The 14,643-nt window shown below is 40.3% G+C and overlaps 1 protein-coding gene across 2 annotated transcripts; it reads left to right on the top strand.

Moving 5' to 3' along the window:
• The first annotated feature begins 3,352 nt into the window (after positions 1-3,352).
• Positions 3,353-14,643, top strand: LOC111225358 (dihydropyrimidinase-related protein 5-like). 2 transcript variants are annotated; one of them, XM_022750173.1, is made up of 13 exons: positions 3,353-3,497; positions 5,492-5,762; positions 7,853-8,011; positions 8,541-8,720; positions 8,918-8,986; positions 9,171-9,215; positions 9,756-9,831; positions 10,121-10,277; positions 10,375-10,516; positions 10,753-10,895; positions 11,024-11,231; positions 11,646-11,814; positions 12,915-14,643. In XM_022750173.1, exons 2-13 carry the CDS (start codon positions 5,502-5,504, stop codon positions 12,998-13,000), a joined length of 1,695 nt encoding a protein of 564 aa, XP_022605894.1. In that variant the 5' UTR covers positions 3,353-3,497; positions 5,492-5,501; the 3' UTR covers positions 13,001-14,643. The 2 variants fall into 2 exon arrangements, with proteins under 2 accessions (XP_022605894.1, XP_022605893.1); XM_022750172.1 differs by lacking the exon at positions 3,353-3,497 and adding an exon at positions 5,222-5,279.

Genomic DNA, 14,643 nt, shown 5'->3' with positions numbered 1-14,643 from the left:
TTTTAAAATCAGAAACGTAAAATTTTTACTGTTCAAAGCAGGTCAATAATTCTATATTCAGTGATACTGTTGACACTCTGTGTGACTTTCTTTCTGTCATAACTGTTTTATGGCTTCTACGCTTTTCCTCAAAACCAGTTCGTACAGCAAATGTAGCAGTCATTCTCCACTTTGAACCCCCCATACTTATGTTTAGTGTCCAGAGAGAAGATAAAGGCTCCGTATGCTGGAGAACACTTGAATAAATGTATTGTCTTTGTGCAGAAATCTGAAAACTCCTGTCCTTTTTTTATTTGTTTAATTCAAAAAAATAAGTCACATTAAAAGTCCCTGAAAATGTGGTTTCAAATCTAAAGCATTAAATACTCAGAGTTTAATGTTCTTTAATCAAAGTAAGGTTTTATTTATTAAAAATTAAACTCTCAAAAACTCAGTTAACCTGCCTCATCAGGACAGTGTGGGCGGAGTATAATCAGATTTGATTGACAGTGGCCTGAAAACATAAGCAAACTATTTTGATTTAAATATTGGTAAATTCTGACTGGTGACATTTTTTTTTCCCCCACTCATCCCCACCCACATCAAACCAGTGAGAAGAGCACAGAGAAAAATAACAAAAACAGGAAATTTTACATGTGAAAAAAAGAAAAAATGGTCAAAATTTAGCATAAATTTAGCCATAAATTGTGAAAGTGTGTCTGTATAATGTGGTACCAACATGCTGACAGTACAGAAACTCACAGGTACGAGGTGCCTGATCGTTAATGTTATTAGTGACACCTGTGCTTTGTACTGTTGTCAATGTTGATTACAACTTCTGCCTCTTCACAAAGTGTTTTTTCATAAATAAGTGTCGCTTTCTCATAATTATGATTCATTATCTCATAGAAATCCTGACTTTGAGGTAGCATTTTATAGCTAATGTTATTGTTAATTTCCAGTGGGCACTTGTTTCCCTTACTTTTCACAATCCTATCTACCTTGTCGAGTTTGATTTCTCACTTCAAGGCTCTAAATGATGTCCTCTGACAGACCAGCTGCCAAAGTCCAGATAAAAGAATAGACAGATGTTTGTACATTCAAGCAGTTGCATAACCTAAGGAGCAGTAGCAGGTGTTTTGTAGACTTTTGCCCTGGGTTGTGCCTCTGAGGTTACAGTACATAGAGGCTGTCCTAACTTATTGTTGTGGCTGTGTGCAGATTGAAATAACTGCAGATATTTACTGAGGGCTCAGAAGGAAAGACACCTCCTCTGCCTGTTTTTCAGGTTTAAAAAATGTAATCTATATTTTTTATTTACAGTTAATATTCTCCTTAAAAGGTGCTCGAAATGACCATTAATCAAAGATAAGACTGTAAAGGACTGCACAATTTAGATGATGCACAAGCACCATTTATCTATCATTAAGTATTAGATTTCTATCAAGGAAACTGGACATGATTCAAATATGGTAAGTGCATTGATGATGCTTCAATTATTTATTATCATGGAAAGCACTTTCAATGTTATCTCACTTGCAGCGAATGGCATTTATATACCTCTATGTTTGGTTGAAGAACCATTTCCTTAATTGCATCCCCATTGTAGTTCTGAAACCAAACCTATGCCCTTGGTATAGCTACAGTCTCAGAAGCTGTAATTATAATTAACTACCACATAATTATGCAATGATTAGTCATGATTATGAAGAATTACGCTTAATAATGAATTCCTTTTAGTGGTGGAAATTAGATGTCAGCAACACACACTCAAATTATAATTAGGATTATATCATGACTCTGTGGTTTAGGTTCTAATTGTCAAGAGGTTGATAGAGGAGATGTGGAGATTGATTTTCAGCTCCAGTTTCCATGCCATCATGCCCTCCAGGAGGGGATTTTGTGTGTGTGTGTGTGTGTGTGTGTGTGTGTGTGTGTGTGTGTCTGTGTCTGTGTGTGTCTGTGTGTGTGTGTGTGTGTGTGTGTGTGTGTGTGTGTGTGTGTGTGTGTGTGTGTGTGTGTGTGTGTGTGTGTGTCTTGACACCTGGGTCCCAGCCACCTTCAGTGCTTAAATCTAAAATAAGGGTGTTGCCCTGCAGCTCCTCTCTGATCAGACCTAAACAAATCATTAAGCCATTAGACAGTTTATGGGCTAGCACTTACATACTTGTCATATGCTCAGAAATGTAGGATTTATCCGTTTTACATTTCTTTTTTCTCCAATAATGAATATATCAAGCCCAGGTCATGTAAGATAACACATAAGGGGGGATAGGCTATTAATAGATCCCATTAAAGTTCATAGAGACATGTAAGTCATTAAATGTCAAAGAAATGGTAATGGTCCATTATGCAGCCTGTAGACCACTGTTGTTTTCATGCCACCCTCTTCCTCTGATAGTGGTACAGCCTCTTCATGGTGGACACGCCCAAGGTCCAAAGTAATTGGTTGCTTAGGCGACCAAGCCTTCACTCACCGTTTCTGATTGGAGCGTCGCACCGTCGCACGGCATGGATGCTGCGAGCCGCGTCAAGACAACCGCAGACAGATAGAACGGTACCGGAACACAGGAGATTCGCCTACAAAATAAAAGCATAAGAATGTGTAGGGTAAGTGCCAATGAAAGACGTTGACTGAAAGACTTTTAAAACGTTGATCAGAGATGGCAATGTGGCAATGTATTGCTGTCCGTGTTCAACATGAATGAGGTAAGATATGTGCTTATCTTACCTTATTCATTCCTTATACCTTATTCTTACACCTAGCATTCATTATTACAAAATTTAGAGGCGTTTATGCAAATTAATTAGTCCTGCATTTAATTAAAGTACAAAACAGTACACATGTGAGTAAGGTCACCATATACACAAACATGAACAAAACACATAATAAACAAAATAGCAGAATGATACATCACTTTTGCAACCTGCTCAGCAATCTGTTTTTGTTAGTTGATCAATATTATAGTACTGATTTTTAAATGTATAAGTATCCCCTAAGGTTTAGAAAAATCATAAGTATAGTATTATGTGAGTAAACAGCCTACATTACAACATGTTAAGGCAGTAGCAGTAAACCTTTTCCTAAACCTATTTGTAATCTAATGGCCAATGAAGGCTATTTTCTTGATCAGTGCATGGTGAGGCAATGGTGTTTTGCATATGGGACTGTTGATAAAAGCTGTGAAAATTACATACAGGGGAAAATTTGTTTTAATTTGATCCATATTCTTTCCTGAATTACGTACGTCGTATGTCTAAAAAGTTGGAAAGGGCAACCATTTGGTTTTATTTTGAAAGCCAAAGCCGGAAGACTTACTTGTATCTCCTTGCTGACTTGACGGTGATGATGCTGCGGTCTGCAGGTCCCAGACCGGCTAGGAAGGCATCCATCTGGTGTGTGTGTGTGTATCTCCTTGGGAAGTGCCATCCACGGATTGTGTTGCATTCTGTTCCTGTCAGAAAGTATCCAGCGATCCGAGTGGAGCAGCAGCAGCAACAGCAGGCCTGTAGAGGAGGTACGTGGTGCACATCATCAGCTTTATTCTGACTAGTTGGCTGCAGTGGCTCTCTCTGGAGGGCGGGGGGGGGGGGAATCCTCTGCTGGAGCTTGGAGACTTTGTTTCCATGCCCCCTGTCTACACGTCTGGGTGTCTGCCCTGTCTGCTGTTCCTGTCACCCTCCCGGGACCTATACACACCCTGAAGTACAGCCACACCGCTACACCTGGCAGGAGGGCTGAATGATTACAACGCGAGGCCACTTTGCGCTGTTAGATATAGTGAGCTGGTCATTGTGGAGGAGGCACAGGAGGGACTTGGACGGACAGAGAGCTGGGAGGCGGTGTCTAGGTCGATAATGAACGCCGTGCAGCCGTTCACGCCGGATGGAGACCGGTTTCTTTGTGTCAAGTCGCACAAGTAGAGGTGTCATGATCTCACAGCGTTTACACCTCACCAGCAAAATCTCAGGATTTACCGACCTAATCATTCTGGTTGATGCTAATTGACTAATGCGCGGTTTGCATGTGGATTGTACACATGATATTTGTTTATGGACAAATCAAATGTAGAAATATAAAGACATTTAAGTAAGAAACAGGGCCTGTAGTTTCATAATTGTACTCTAAGTGAAATTGAAAACACTTGATTTAACTGTAGTTCATATACTGTGGTTGTATCATCTATAATCGATTTCATAATTTCTCTACTTTCTTTACACAGATTTATTTTGCAAGTGTTAAACCAGGTAACACAAGCTCACCTGTTTATTATTTACTAACCGGCGTCAACTTCCATAGTGGTTTACTGAGCTGAAGGCCCTATAATACAACAATAACTTTATCATAGCCTGTGGCTGCTTCCAGGTTTTGGGAAACGGAGGGAATAATGTACGAGTGTTTCACCTAATGACTTGCAGCCTGTTAGTATTAATGCATGATCATTTCAGAATGAGCCACCCTCCACATTATCACCCATCAGATCTGGATGTGTGAAGGAGTCCATGCCATGCAGTAAAGTTGCCGCACCCTCATACGTACGCATCCTGCACGCACACTTAGACGCAAAGGGCCAGGGTGGACACACACACACACACACACACACAGACACACACACACACACACAAAATACATCACATCATTAATACAGTTGTGTAAAAGGGAAGGGAGGAGGCAGATCGATTGTGTCTTTGTTGTTGATGGAATAGTTCACTGATATTGTGTTTTTCATTTCATGCCTGCAGAGGTAAAACTATTCTATATTTACAAGGAAACAGGAGAGAGCGGATAAAATAAAGATAAAGATAAGATTTTCTGGAGCATAACTTGTTTTTTTAATTATTTCCTACCCCAGTAATCCTTTGGTGATCCTTAGATACGTCTTGCATCCCGTTGTGGGGGTACTGAGCCACTGATTGAGAAGTACTGGAGTAGAGCAGAGCTACTTGGCATGTATGTTGTGTAAGGGAACCCACCTCAACTTACTTAATTGATATCGTTCTGTCACTCTGGTTTTTTCTATCTAGCTTCATAGTGAGTGAAAATCATTGTAAGTAGCTTTATGCTGCCTCAGTCTTTTCAAAAATAATGGTCTTATTGACCCTTGTTTGCCTTCTTGTGATCCACAACTTGACTCACCACTACGTCATGGTCTACTGGGACGTCAGGTCACAGGCGGTGACTGACACAGCCTCCTCAGTCTAGTAGCTGATGTCAGACACAGCCTGACAGACTGGTCTCAGAGCAGCATCACTGACTCTTATCTCTCCTCTCTAGTCTTTCTACACTGTCTCAGAATGAGGTACTGTAAAATGTTAATTTTCGCTAGTTTTTTGTGGAAATGGAAGATGTTATTGTGCCACATCTGAGGACCAAACTCTTTAAAAAGTTGTAGTTGCTGTAACTTTTCTTGTTTTCTTTACATAGCCAGCTCACCACTGTTATAGCAGCTACAACTGATGCTTGACAGAAAGCCTTAAATCCCCCATTGTCACATCTATTTTTCTCTTACAGAGCTATAGCCATGTCTTCCAGCTCAGCGATGGTGCGGATCCTGATTAAGGGTGGAAAAGTGGTGAACGACGACTGCACCCAGGAGGCCGACGTCTACATCGAGAATGGTATCATCCAGCAGGTGGGGAAGGAGCTGATGATCCCAGGTGGGGCCAAAGTGATCGATGCCTCGGGCAAACTGGTCCTCCCCGGGGGCATCGACACCAGCGTCCACCTGGAGGAGAGCTTCATGAACGCCACCACGGCGGACGACTACTACAGCGGCACCAAGGTAACGTCCTGTTGGAAATGGAAGGACAGAAGAAGAAAAAAAAGGGTTTAGATTGCAAGTGACATTGTCCTAAATGTAGATGTAGATTTGTAGATTAAGACTCAGAGAATCATTTTCTATCATTAAACTATCGAGGGCAGTTTTTTAACATTGTTCCACTGATGTTAATTTTATCCAAGATGTCAGTGATGCTTCTTGTTTTTGGTTTTGATGCGATGAGACCGCTTTCCTGATATTTTGGGATCAAACATGGTGGTTATTTTAGACAGAACTACTTTTGCAAAGTCAGATGTCAAAGAAAGAAACAGGATGTTAGAATGTAGTTAAGACAATGAAACTGCAACAGTAAAAATAAAATGAAAAATAAAGCATTAAAATAGAATGAAAAAGTGTGTTAAAAGTTATTAAAACTAGGCACCTTATGGTAACAATTTGAATATTTTAGGTAGACTGTATTGCTTGGACATATGGTCAGATATTTAGTAATTACATGCTTTGGATGATCTTCCCGCAATGGCATCAATTTTAGAAGTTGAACCACATGTATTAGTTGATTAATTGATTAGTCTGTGGACATCAATTTATCTGATCGACTCTCTCAATCAACCTCTAGTTTCAGCTTTTCAAATGTGAAGCTTTTCTGGTTTTCTTGCTTTTTATACACTTTGTAAACTAAAGCTCTATGAGTTTTGAACTATTGGTTGAACAAAACATCTAAAGACGTCACCCTGGACTCAAAGTTGCAAGTGATTGTCCACTGCTTTGTTTAACCATGTTGGTAATTGTGAACCAGATAAACAGTGGACACACACATAAAATAGCAAAGAAACATTTAAAAATTGTAGAACAAGCTCCAGCGTAAAACAACGGACCACCAGGTGCAAACCAGATGCACCTTGTTCACACAAGGATGATTTGGCACTTTGCTGTTGGCACTGTAGCCGAGCAGGCGAGGCTAATAGCTGCCAGGAAGACTGGAACGGAGTCATCTTGGTTGCTGATAGGACTGGGATACCCCACTCTGCTTCAGGGCACCATGATGACTCATCACTCTGTAGCACTTTGAGATGATAGGAGCTGAGAGATGACGGACGCTGGGATTCAGATGTTTCAGCGACTGGGCAGACCGGTGGTGACAGACACTATTCTCCACTGTTCTCTCTCTCTCCTTGGCCCCCCCCCCCCATTCCTCCTGGCCCCTCCCAACCCTCTCCACTGCTGCCGTGCTCCAGAATAATTCCAGAAACAAATGCAGATGAGCATCTGTTTCCATGGATACCACAGGGCTGCTGCAAAGACTGCCGCAAAGCCTTTTCACTCACGCTATTGTGCTTGGAGACAATGGCTCTCAGACCCACACCCCCCTCGGTCTTCCCTCCCACTACACTACTCGACTCTCTCGGGTCAGCTGACAGATGCTCAGTGAAGCATGCACTTATACACAAAACACACTCTGTCTTCACTCATTTGGATTATTAAGATTTACTCTAGTTTAAAACATAAATCTGTTTTTGGAGGATAAAAATTAAGAAGTGCTGATGCAGTAGATAAATCCTGCAGTTATAGCTTTAAATGCCTCTTGATTATACTGTGAGGGGCAGTCAATCCTGGATTTTAACTGCTGAGGATTTATATTTCCCTCAGCAGTCATCTGCATATAACTATAAAGATAAGCATTAATGGCAAATGAGGCTTTTACTTTTATGCTTAAAGCAGGAGCTATGTTGATTAGTGGATTACGGTCTCTTCAGTATTTACAGACTTAATAAATCAATATCTCCTGCGATAGTGTAACTTAATGCCCTGGTTTATTGTTGATTTCAGTTAATTTAAAGGTCTGCTTTTCAGTAAACCTCAGGTCATATTAGTTTTACATTGCAATTGATAAAAACACGGGTGAAATTGGGACAATGGAGCCTTCGCACAGAAGATCCCATTACAGAAAAAGTCATTTCCACAACAAATGACAGAAGCAGTACAACACATTAACTTAAGCAATACAACACATTTACTTATGCATATTAAGTAACAGAATTACATCCTGCATTTAAGTGATTGGGTGAGTGAGTGCTATTCTGCATTTCTTCCAGGCGGCTCTGGCTGGCGGTACAACAATGGTGATCGGTCACGTTCTGCCAGAGAAGAATGAGTCTTTGCTGGAGGCCTACGAGCAGTGCCGCAGCTCGGCGGACTCCAAAACCTGCTGTGACTACGCTCTGCACGTGGGAGTTACTTGGTGGGGACCCAAGGTACCCAGCCCACAAGATGGATTCTTTTCTTCACAATTTACGTTTAAAGACAAATTTTACATTTAATCTGCGATGCTCAGGAGATAGTTTGTTACTCTTGTAGCTCTGTTCGTGACATCCTACCATGTGTTTTGAAAGCTTCCCAAGACTAGTAACTTTCAGCTGCTCATATGTGTATGTGGAAATGGTTATAGTGAGAACAATACCTGATATAGAGGGTTTTACTGAAAGCATATAACTAACTAACTGAGGCTGGTAGAGATTTTTTTCTCTTTTGTATGATGTATAATTGTTAAACATGGGTCCATTTGCCCTTTGGTTGTTTTGGTTTACACCAAAACCTGATGTTTACAATAGACATTCTGGATTATCTACTCTTAAACTCTATTTATCTGCCAGATTAAAACAAATAAATCTCAATAACTGGTATGGACACGAAAATGTACATTAATTGCTGTTTTTATTTGTTCTGTACAAGGACACTTTTCAGGTAAGAGATGCTTGAGATTATTTGTACCTTCTCTTGCAGGTACGAGCTGAGATGGAGAAGCTGGTGAGAGAGAAAGGAGTGAATTCCTTTCAGATGTTCATGGCCTATAAGGACATGTTCATGCTGAGAGACAGCGAGCTTTTCCAGGCCCTGCAGCACTGTAAGGACATTGGAGCTATCGCAAGAGTCCATGCTGAGAACGGGGAGCTGGTGGCAGAGGTGAGGGAGAATTGTAGTGTGTAGTAGTATACGCAGATTAAATACTCAAAAATGCTTGGTGTCATTGCACTTTTTCTAAGATTTTATTGATTTTCACTTATTCTGTTACGGTAAATAGTCTGAATTGTTTCCAAATGTCTCTTGTTTTAATTGCTGTAAACGCACATAATTCATGGCATTCTCTTGTCTCTTTTCAGGGTGCAAAGGAAGCACTGGACCTGGGCATCAGTGGCCCTGAGGGGATTGAAATCAGCAGGCCTGAGGAGGTATGATATTCAGGTTTGACTATGTTACCGCTTTAAGTGTCTGTCAAACTAAATTAAATAACTATTATATCCAGACTCTTGTCAAAAGTATTACTATTGTTTCTGTGATGAAATAAATCCAGTGTCTATCTCAGCACCTCTGGAAAACTATGACGATTCCTCACTGGCTTCTGTGTTTTCACAGCTGGAAGCAGAGGCGACCCACAGGGCAATTACCATCGCCAACAGGGTGAGTGAGATCATTAGTACATATAAAAACATATGTAATGCAAACCTACTTTATGTTAAGACAAGATCATTTTCAGCCATGCTAATAGCAAAGCTGTAGGGATGTCGGTCTGCTGGTTGGTCTGTTTTTTTGGTCCAGGCTGAAATAACTCAACAACTATTGAATGGCTTGCAGTGACCTTTTCATTTAACCCCGTTAAAAGGGTGAAAATAAAAATTGTCCAACACTTTGGTTTATGACCAAATACCTGAAAAATAATGACTTTGCTATCAGACTCAGCTGTACTTTGTGTTTGTGCTAATTAGCAAAGTTAGCATGCTAACATGCCCAACTAAGATGTCAAACATGGTAAACATTATACCTGCTAAACATCAGCAATGTTAACATTATCATTATGAGCATGTTAGCATGCTGACATTAACATATAGCTTAAAGCATCCCTGTGCCTACTACATCCCCACAGAGCTGCTAGCATGGCTGTAGACAGTCTTGTTAAAATTATAATATACCTTATATATACCTGTGTGTGTTTTCTTGTAGGCCCACTGCCCGATCTATCTTGTGAATGTGTCCAGTATGTCTGCAGGAGATGTTGTGGCTACAGCCAAGATGCAAGGTGGGGCCTATTTTCTTTTACATTTAGTGTTACTATTTTAGGAGTAAGTACAGTACAATTTTATGCACATCTACATTCCACTTAGTTTAGAAAATAATATCTTAAATGAAATTATAGGACATTTACTTTTATGTTTACTTGGTCACTGGCATATTTCCCTGAGTATTTTAGAGTGAAGGTGGTTCATCTTTTAATCTCTTGATTGTTTAATCTCTGCCTCTTTTCTTGCAGCACTCCTCTCACTAACATTTGATCCAGTGTATGTTCATATTGTGCTGTTTGACCACAGGTAAGGTCGTCCACGGGGAAACAACCACGGCCTACACTGTGCTGAATGGTATGCAGTACTATCATCATGACTGGGCCCATGCTGCTGCCCATGTTACCGTACCCCCTCTTCGCCTGGACCCCAGTACTCCCAATTTCCTAATGAGCCTGCTGGGAAAGTATGCACAAGAGTATAAAATCTAAATGCAATAGAATGCGAGTCTTTCTGTTAAAATCCTATATGTGACCTTCCATTTTACTCTGTCCCGCCCACAGTGACACTCTCAACGTTTTGGGGTCCGATCATCGTCCATTCACCATCAAACAGAGAGCCATGGGCAAGGATGATTTCACAAAGATCCCCCATGGGCTCCCTGGTATTCAGGACCGCATGAGCGTGATCTGGGAGAAAGGAGTGGTATGTGTAGCTCTTTTGTTCCCGTCAGGCTGCCAGAGAACTTCCATAAACAGGACATCTGTTTTGGTTTTGGAGGATATCGATTTTAACTTGAAAAAAAATATACACTGACAGAAGAGGCACAGAAAACATCTCCTACTTTTAGTGCATCAGTTGATTCAGTCAGATTTTGCATATGAATTGCTCTCTAAGATTACAAACATATTTTAATTTTTTTCGTTTGTCATAACTCACAGATTGGAGGTAAAATGGATGAGAATCGCTTTGTAGCAGTCACAAGCTCGAATGCAGCCAAGATCTACAACCTCTACCCCAGGAAAGGCAGGATCATCCCAGGAGCAGATGCTGATGTGGTTGTCTGGGACCCCGAGGGATCCAAGTATGAAACTGGATCCATCCATTCATCGACCAGCTTGTCTCACTACGCCTCTCATCCCATATCTCAGAGGCTGATTAGGTTTAGCCTAGTTTAAATGGGTCAACTCTTTCTTTCATCTTTGTCTACAGGACCATTTCTGTGGATAACCAGGTCCAGGGAGGAGATATAAACCTGTATGAAGGCCTTCGCTGTCATGGCGTGCCCCTGGTCACCATCAGCCGTGGGCGCCTGGTCTATGAAAATGGCATTTTCACATGTGCTGAAGGCTCTGGAAAGTTTTGCCCCCTGAGAACCTTCCCAGATTATCTTTACAAGAAGATGGTTCAGAGGGAAAAGGTATCAGACAGAAATTAGTTCATGAAGTCTCAACATCGAGAGGTTTACCATGAGTTAGCCGAACACAGACTTTGATCATGTGTTAACAGAAGCCCTTTATCAAACATTGTTGAATAGTGTCTTTCATTTTCCATGGAGACTTTATACCAAACAGGATATACTGTACAGTTTAACATCTAATGATGTTATTTGTGTGGCTATAGACAAGACATACTATATGTCATCACTTCATCAGTAGAAACACTTATACTGTTAATACTACTACTAATACCACAGGTGCCGCAACCTCTACTATACTGGTTCAACTGTATGTCGTCCATCTACTAATAGTACTACTACTGTTACTGTACTATTATTGCTTTAATTAACATGTTCATTAACCTGTTTGTTCATTTGCGTCTCTTGGCCTCCCAGTGCCAGGCGCTGAAAGCTGTGGAGCGGGAGCCATACACAGGTGAAGTTGTTGCGGTGGCCAACTCAGGAAAGAGGGACTTTGGGGCCTCAGATCTGGACACTCCGACACGCCCCTGCACCAGGCACGGGGGTGTGAGGGACCTCCACGAGTCCAGCTTCAGCCTGTCTGGTGAGGACCAGTAGATTCATACAGGGATATGAGGAAATTTGTTTTTCATGTACTGACATGTTGTGTGCATGACATGATGTATGCGTAAGAGAAAGTATTTCTCAGGCTGCGTCCGTTTACAAAAACTGAAAACACTGGTAGGTAGTGCATTTTTGGTATAATCTGGATTGCTGCATTTTGGCACTGCTGTTCCGGCCTTTAAAAAAATCTAAAGATTGGCCTGATGAGGGAGCTGTAGTTTAAGTAACTTGGAAAGTTACAGTGACAGTGCATCTTATCAGCCACACACAGTCTGTGGTTGGCCCAGAGTACTACAGTTACTCAGCTGTGGGGCTGAAATGTTGAAAAACATGTTTACACAGTATTTTAAGCTTTTATTATGACAGATTTATAATATCGTCACAAATTGCTTTTCTAAAGTAAAGGTATAAAAAGCTTGGACCATCCTGTTTTTCAGTTTTATTTTTGACATTTACACATATTCAGATCTAGGAGATACTTAGTAATCCTTTTAGTATTTGGGGGTATTTTTATGCCTTAATTAGAGACATTTGACAGCAGAGAGCAGACAGAGCATGAGGGGAGGGACTGGGAAGGACGTGTAACAAAGGTCTTTGACCAAACTTGAACCAGGGATGTTGCGGTTTATGGTTGGTGCCTTAAACCCTAGACCTCTGGGGAACACCCACCAGTATACTTGTAGGTCATTGAGGAATAGTAACAGAGATTTTTTTTTTACCTCTGACAATTGTACAGTATCTTGCTGCCTGGGGATTCGTTTTGCCTAGAAAGATAACATAGTTTTCTCTCTTTGAGTATGAGCATTATTCAGACTTATTCTATTCTGATAATATTTAACATCCAATAACAATAAATGGTTTGAGCAGCATTTTAAATGGCATGAGAAAAATTGCTTTGATCTTTTCAAGTATGTTGCAATCCTTAAATCTCATTGGAACCACTTTGGACTAATTATAAGCTGTTTAGAGAACCCTTTACAATACCATAAGAAAAATATGTTTGAGCTGCTGTTAAGTACTATTAGGAAAAGCTAGTACCTTGTGCTTCACTGCTAAACCTGAGTGATCTGGTGTTTTCAGGTGCCCAGATCGATGACAACATTCCAAAGAGATCCTCGGCCAGGATCCTGGCTCCTCCTGGAGGGAGATCCAGCGGGATCTGGTAACTAATTAGTTGGTTGTCACATGAAGCGGAAGAATGATACCTGAGGGAAACATATGGCCAAGCAAAGATGACTTGTTTTTCTTTGTGAAAGCTTAGAATACATGTGGGGTAATGGAGTCATGTTTTCATTTTGAACTCAGCACATTTATTTAGGATTGTAAAACATTAAACTGTATGACATTGCCGTAATAATATTGAACATGGATCAAGGTAAACCTTTTGTTAAGTGATTATAGCTACCAAATTTCAGTCAAGTTTTAACAAAAAATATGCAGCAAATAAAAAAGATAAGTTGCCAGTGAATTACTTTGGTTATTGGATTACCTTAGGGCAAAATAGTTTTAGGAATGTGAGTCTTGGTTTTTATGATGCGATTGTGTTACCTCACTGTAAAGTACAATTTTGCACTTGTATCATGTACTATTTAGATGCCTTTTTACATGATTTAATGTCACAAATGTCACAGATGTCTTTTAACTGCAAGTCATGGTGAATGAAATGTAATAAATTATTACAAGGGTGTCGGCATGACCTTAATAAGGAAAAAAAAAAAAATTGTTGCAATTGACCAATTGATGAAAAACAAGATAATGCAAGATAACCTTTTAAATGTGTTTGTTTATTTATTTTTTATATTGCATTATTTAAACTATTTCCCTTTGATGCTACTGTGTTAAGAGTTATTTCCTGAAAAAGAATGAGGTCTTTGTTCAGTAGTTCATCATTGTCAGATTAGCATTTCAGATCATGTTTACAGCCTTATAGCAGAATAGACTTCTGTTCCACCCCTACCAAATGTGAATGAACCTATGCTGTGTACTGTGCATGGTAGCATAGTTAGAACTACTGTAGTGAGCACTAATATTGCAGCATTCTTTGTGATCGTACTCATTTTCCACAGACAGCAAAAAGTCTCACCCAAACTGCCTTTTTCTCACCTGAGAACACTGACACCCTGAAACACACCCTCCCATACTGCCGCTACAGGTCATGACCTCTGACATGATGACTGCTGTCATTTCTTTTTCCCTATTTTTGATTTGTTCTGGTCTGAAACTGCAGCGTTTAAAACGTTCCTCTGACTGACACTTCTAATGTAACATAGCACTGTGAAGCTTAGAGAAGGTGAAGAGATCCTCCTTAGCATTCACGCTGAAGTTTTAACAGCAGAGATATTAGTGAATGAATGCTGTTTCTTCAGGGGATCAAATGCCGTCACATGCCAGTGAAAGCTCGGCTTCATAACTGGAAGGCATGCTTGTTTAGCAACTACAGAAAAGCACTGATACTTTGTCAAGTTCTCAACTACTGTATTTTTATTGTTTGTTTTTAGTTACAGTATTTTTCTTGTGAATAATTGTCTTAGATTTTGATTTTGTTGTATTTTTGTGGAAACTGCAGTGTAAGCACGGATGCACACAAGATTTAGCTCATGTTCAGAACATCATCATGCTACAGTCAAAGTCCCATGACGTTGTTTTTTGGACAGATTTCACTTTTGATCTTTAGAAACTCCAGCAAATCCTGTTGTGTCTTCCCCCTCCAAATGTACACTGGTGCTGAACAATGTGTTGTCACATTGAATTCCTTTTCATCTCTTCATTTTTTCTTGCAGCTCTTTATCACATGATTTGAGTGCAAATA

This window comes from Seriola dumerili, unplaced genomic scaffold (genome assembly GCF_002260705.1).
Source record: "Seriola dumerili isolate Sdu_G_001 unplaced genomic scaffold, Sdu_1.0 BDQW01000149.1, whole genome shotgun sequence".
NCBI classification, from domain to species: Eukaryota; Metazoa; Chordata; class Actinopteri; order Carangiformes; family Carangidae; genus Seriola; species Seriola dumerili.
The sequence above is the reverse complement of the archived record's forward strand: the minus strand, read 5'-3'. Positions and strand labels throughout refer to the sequence as shown.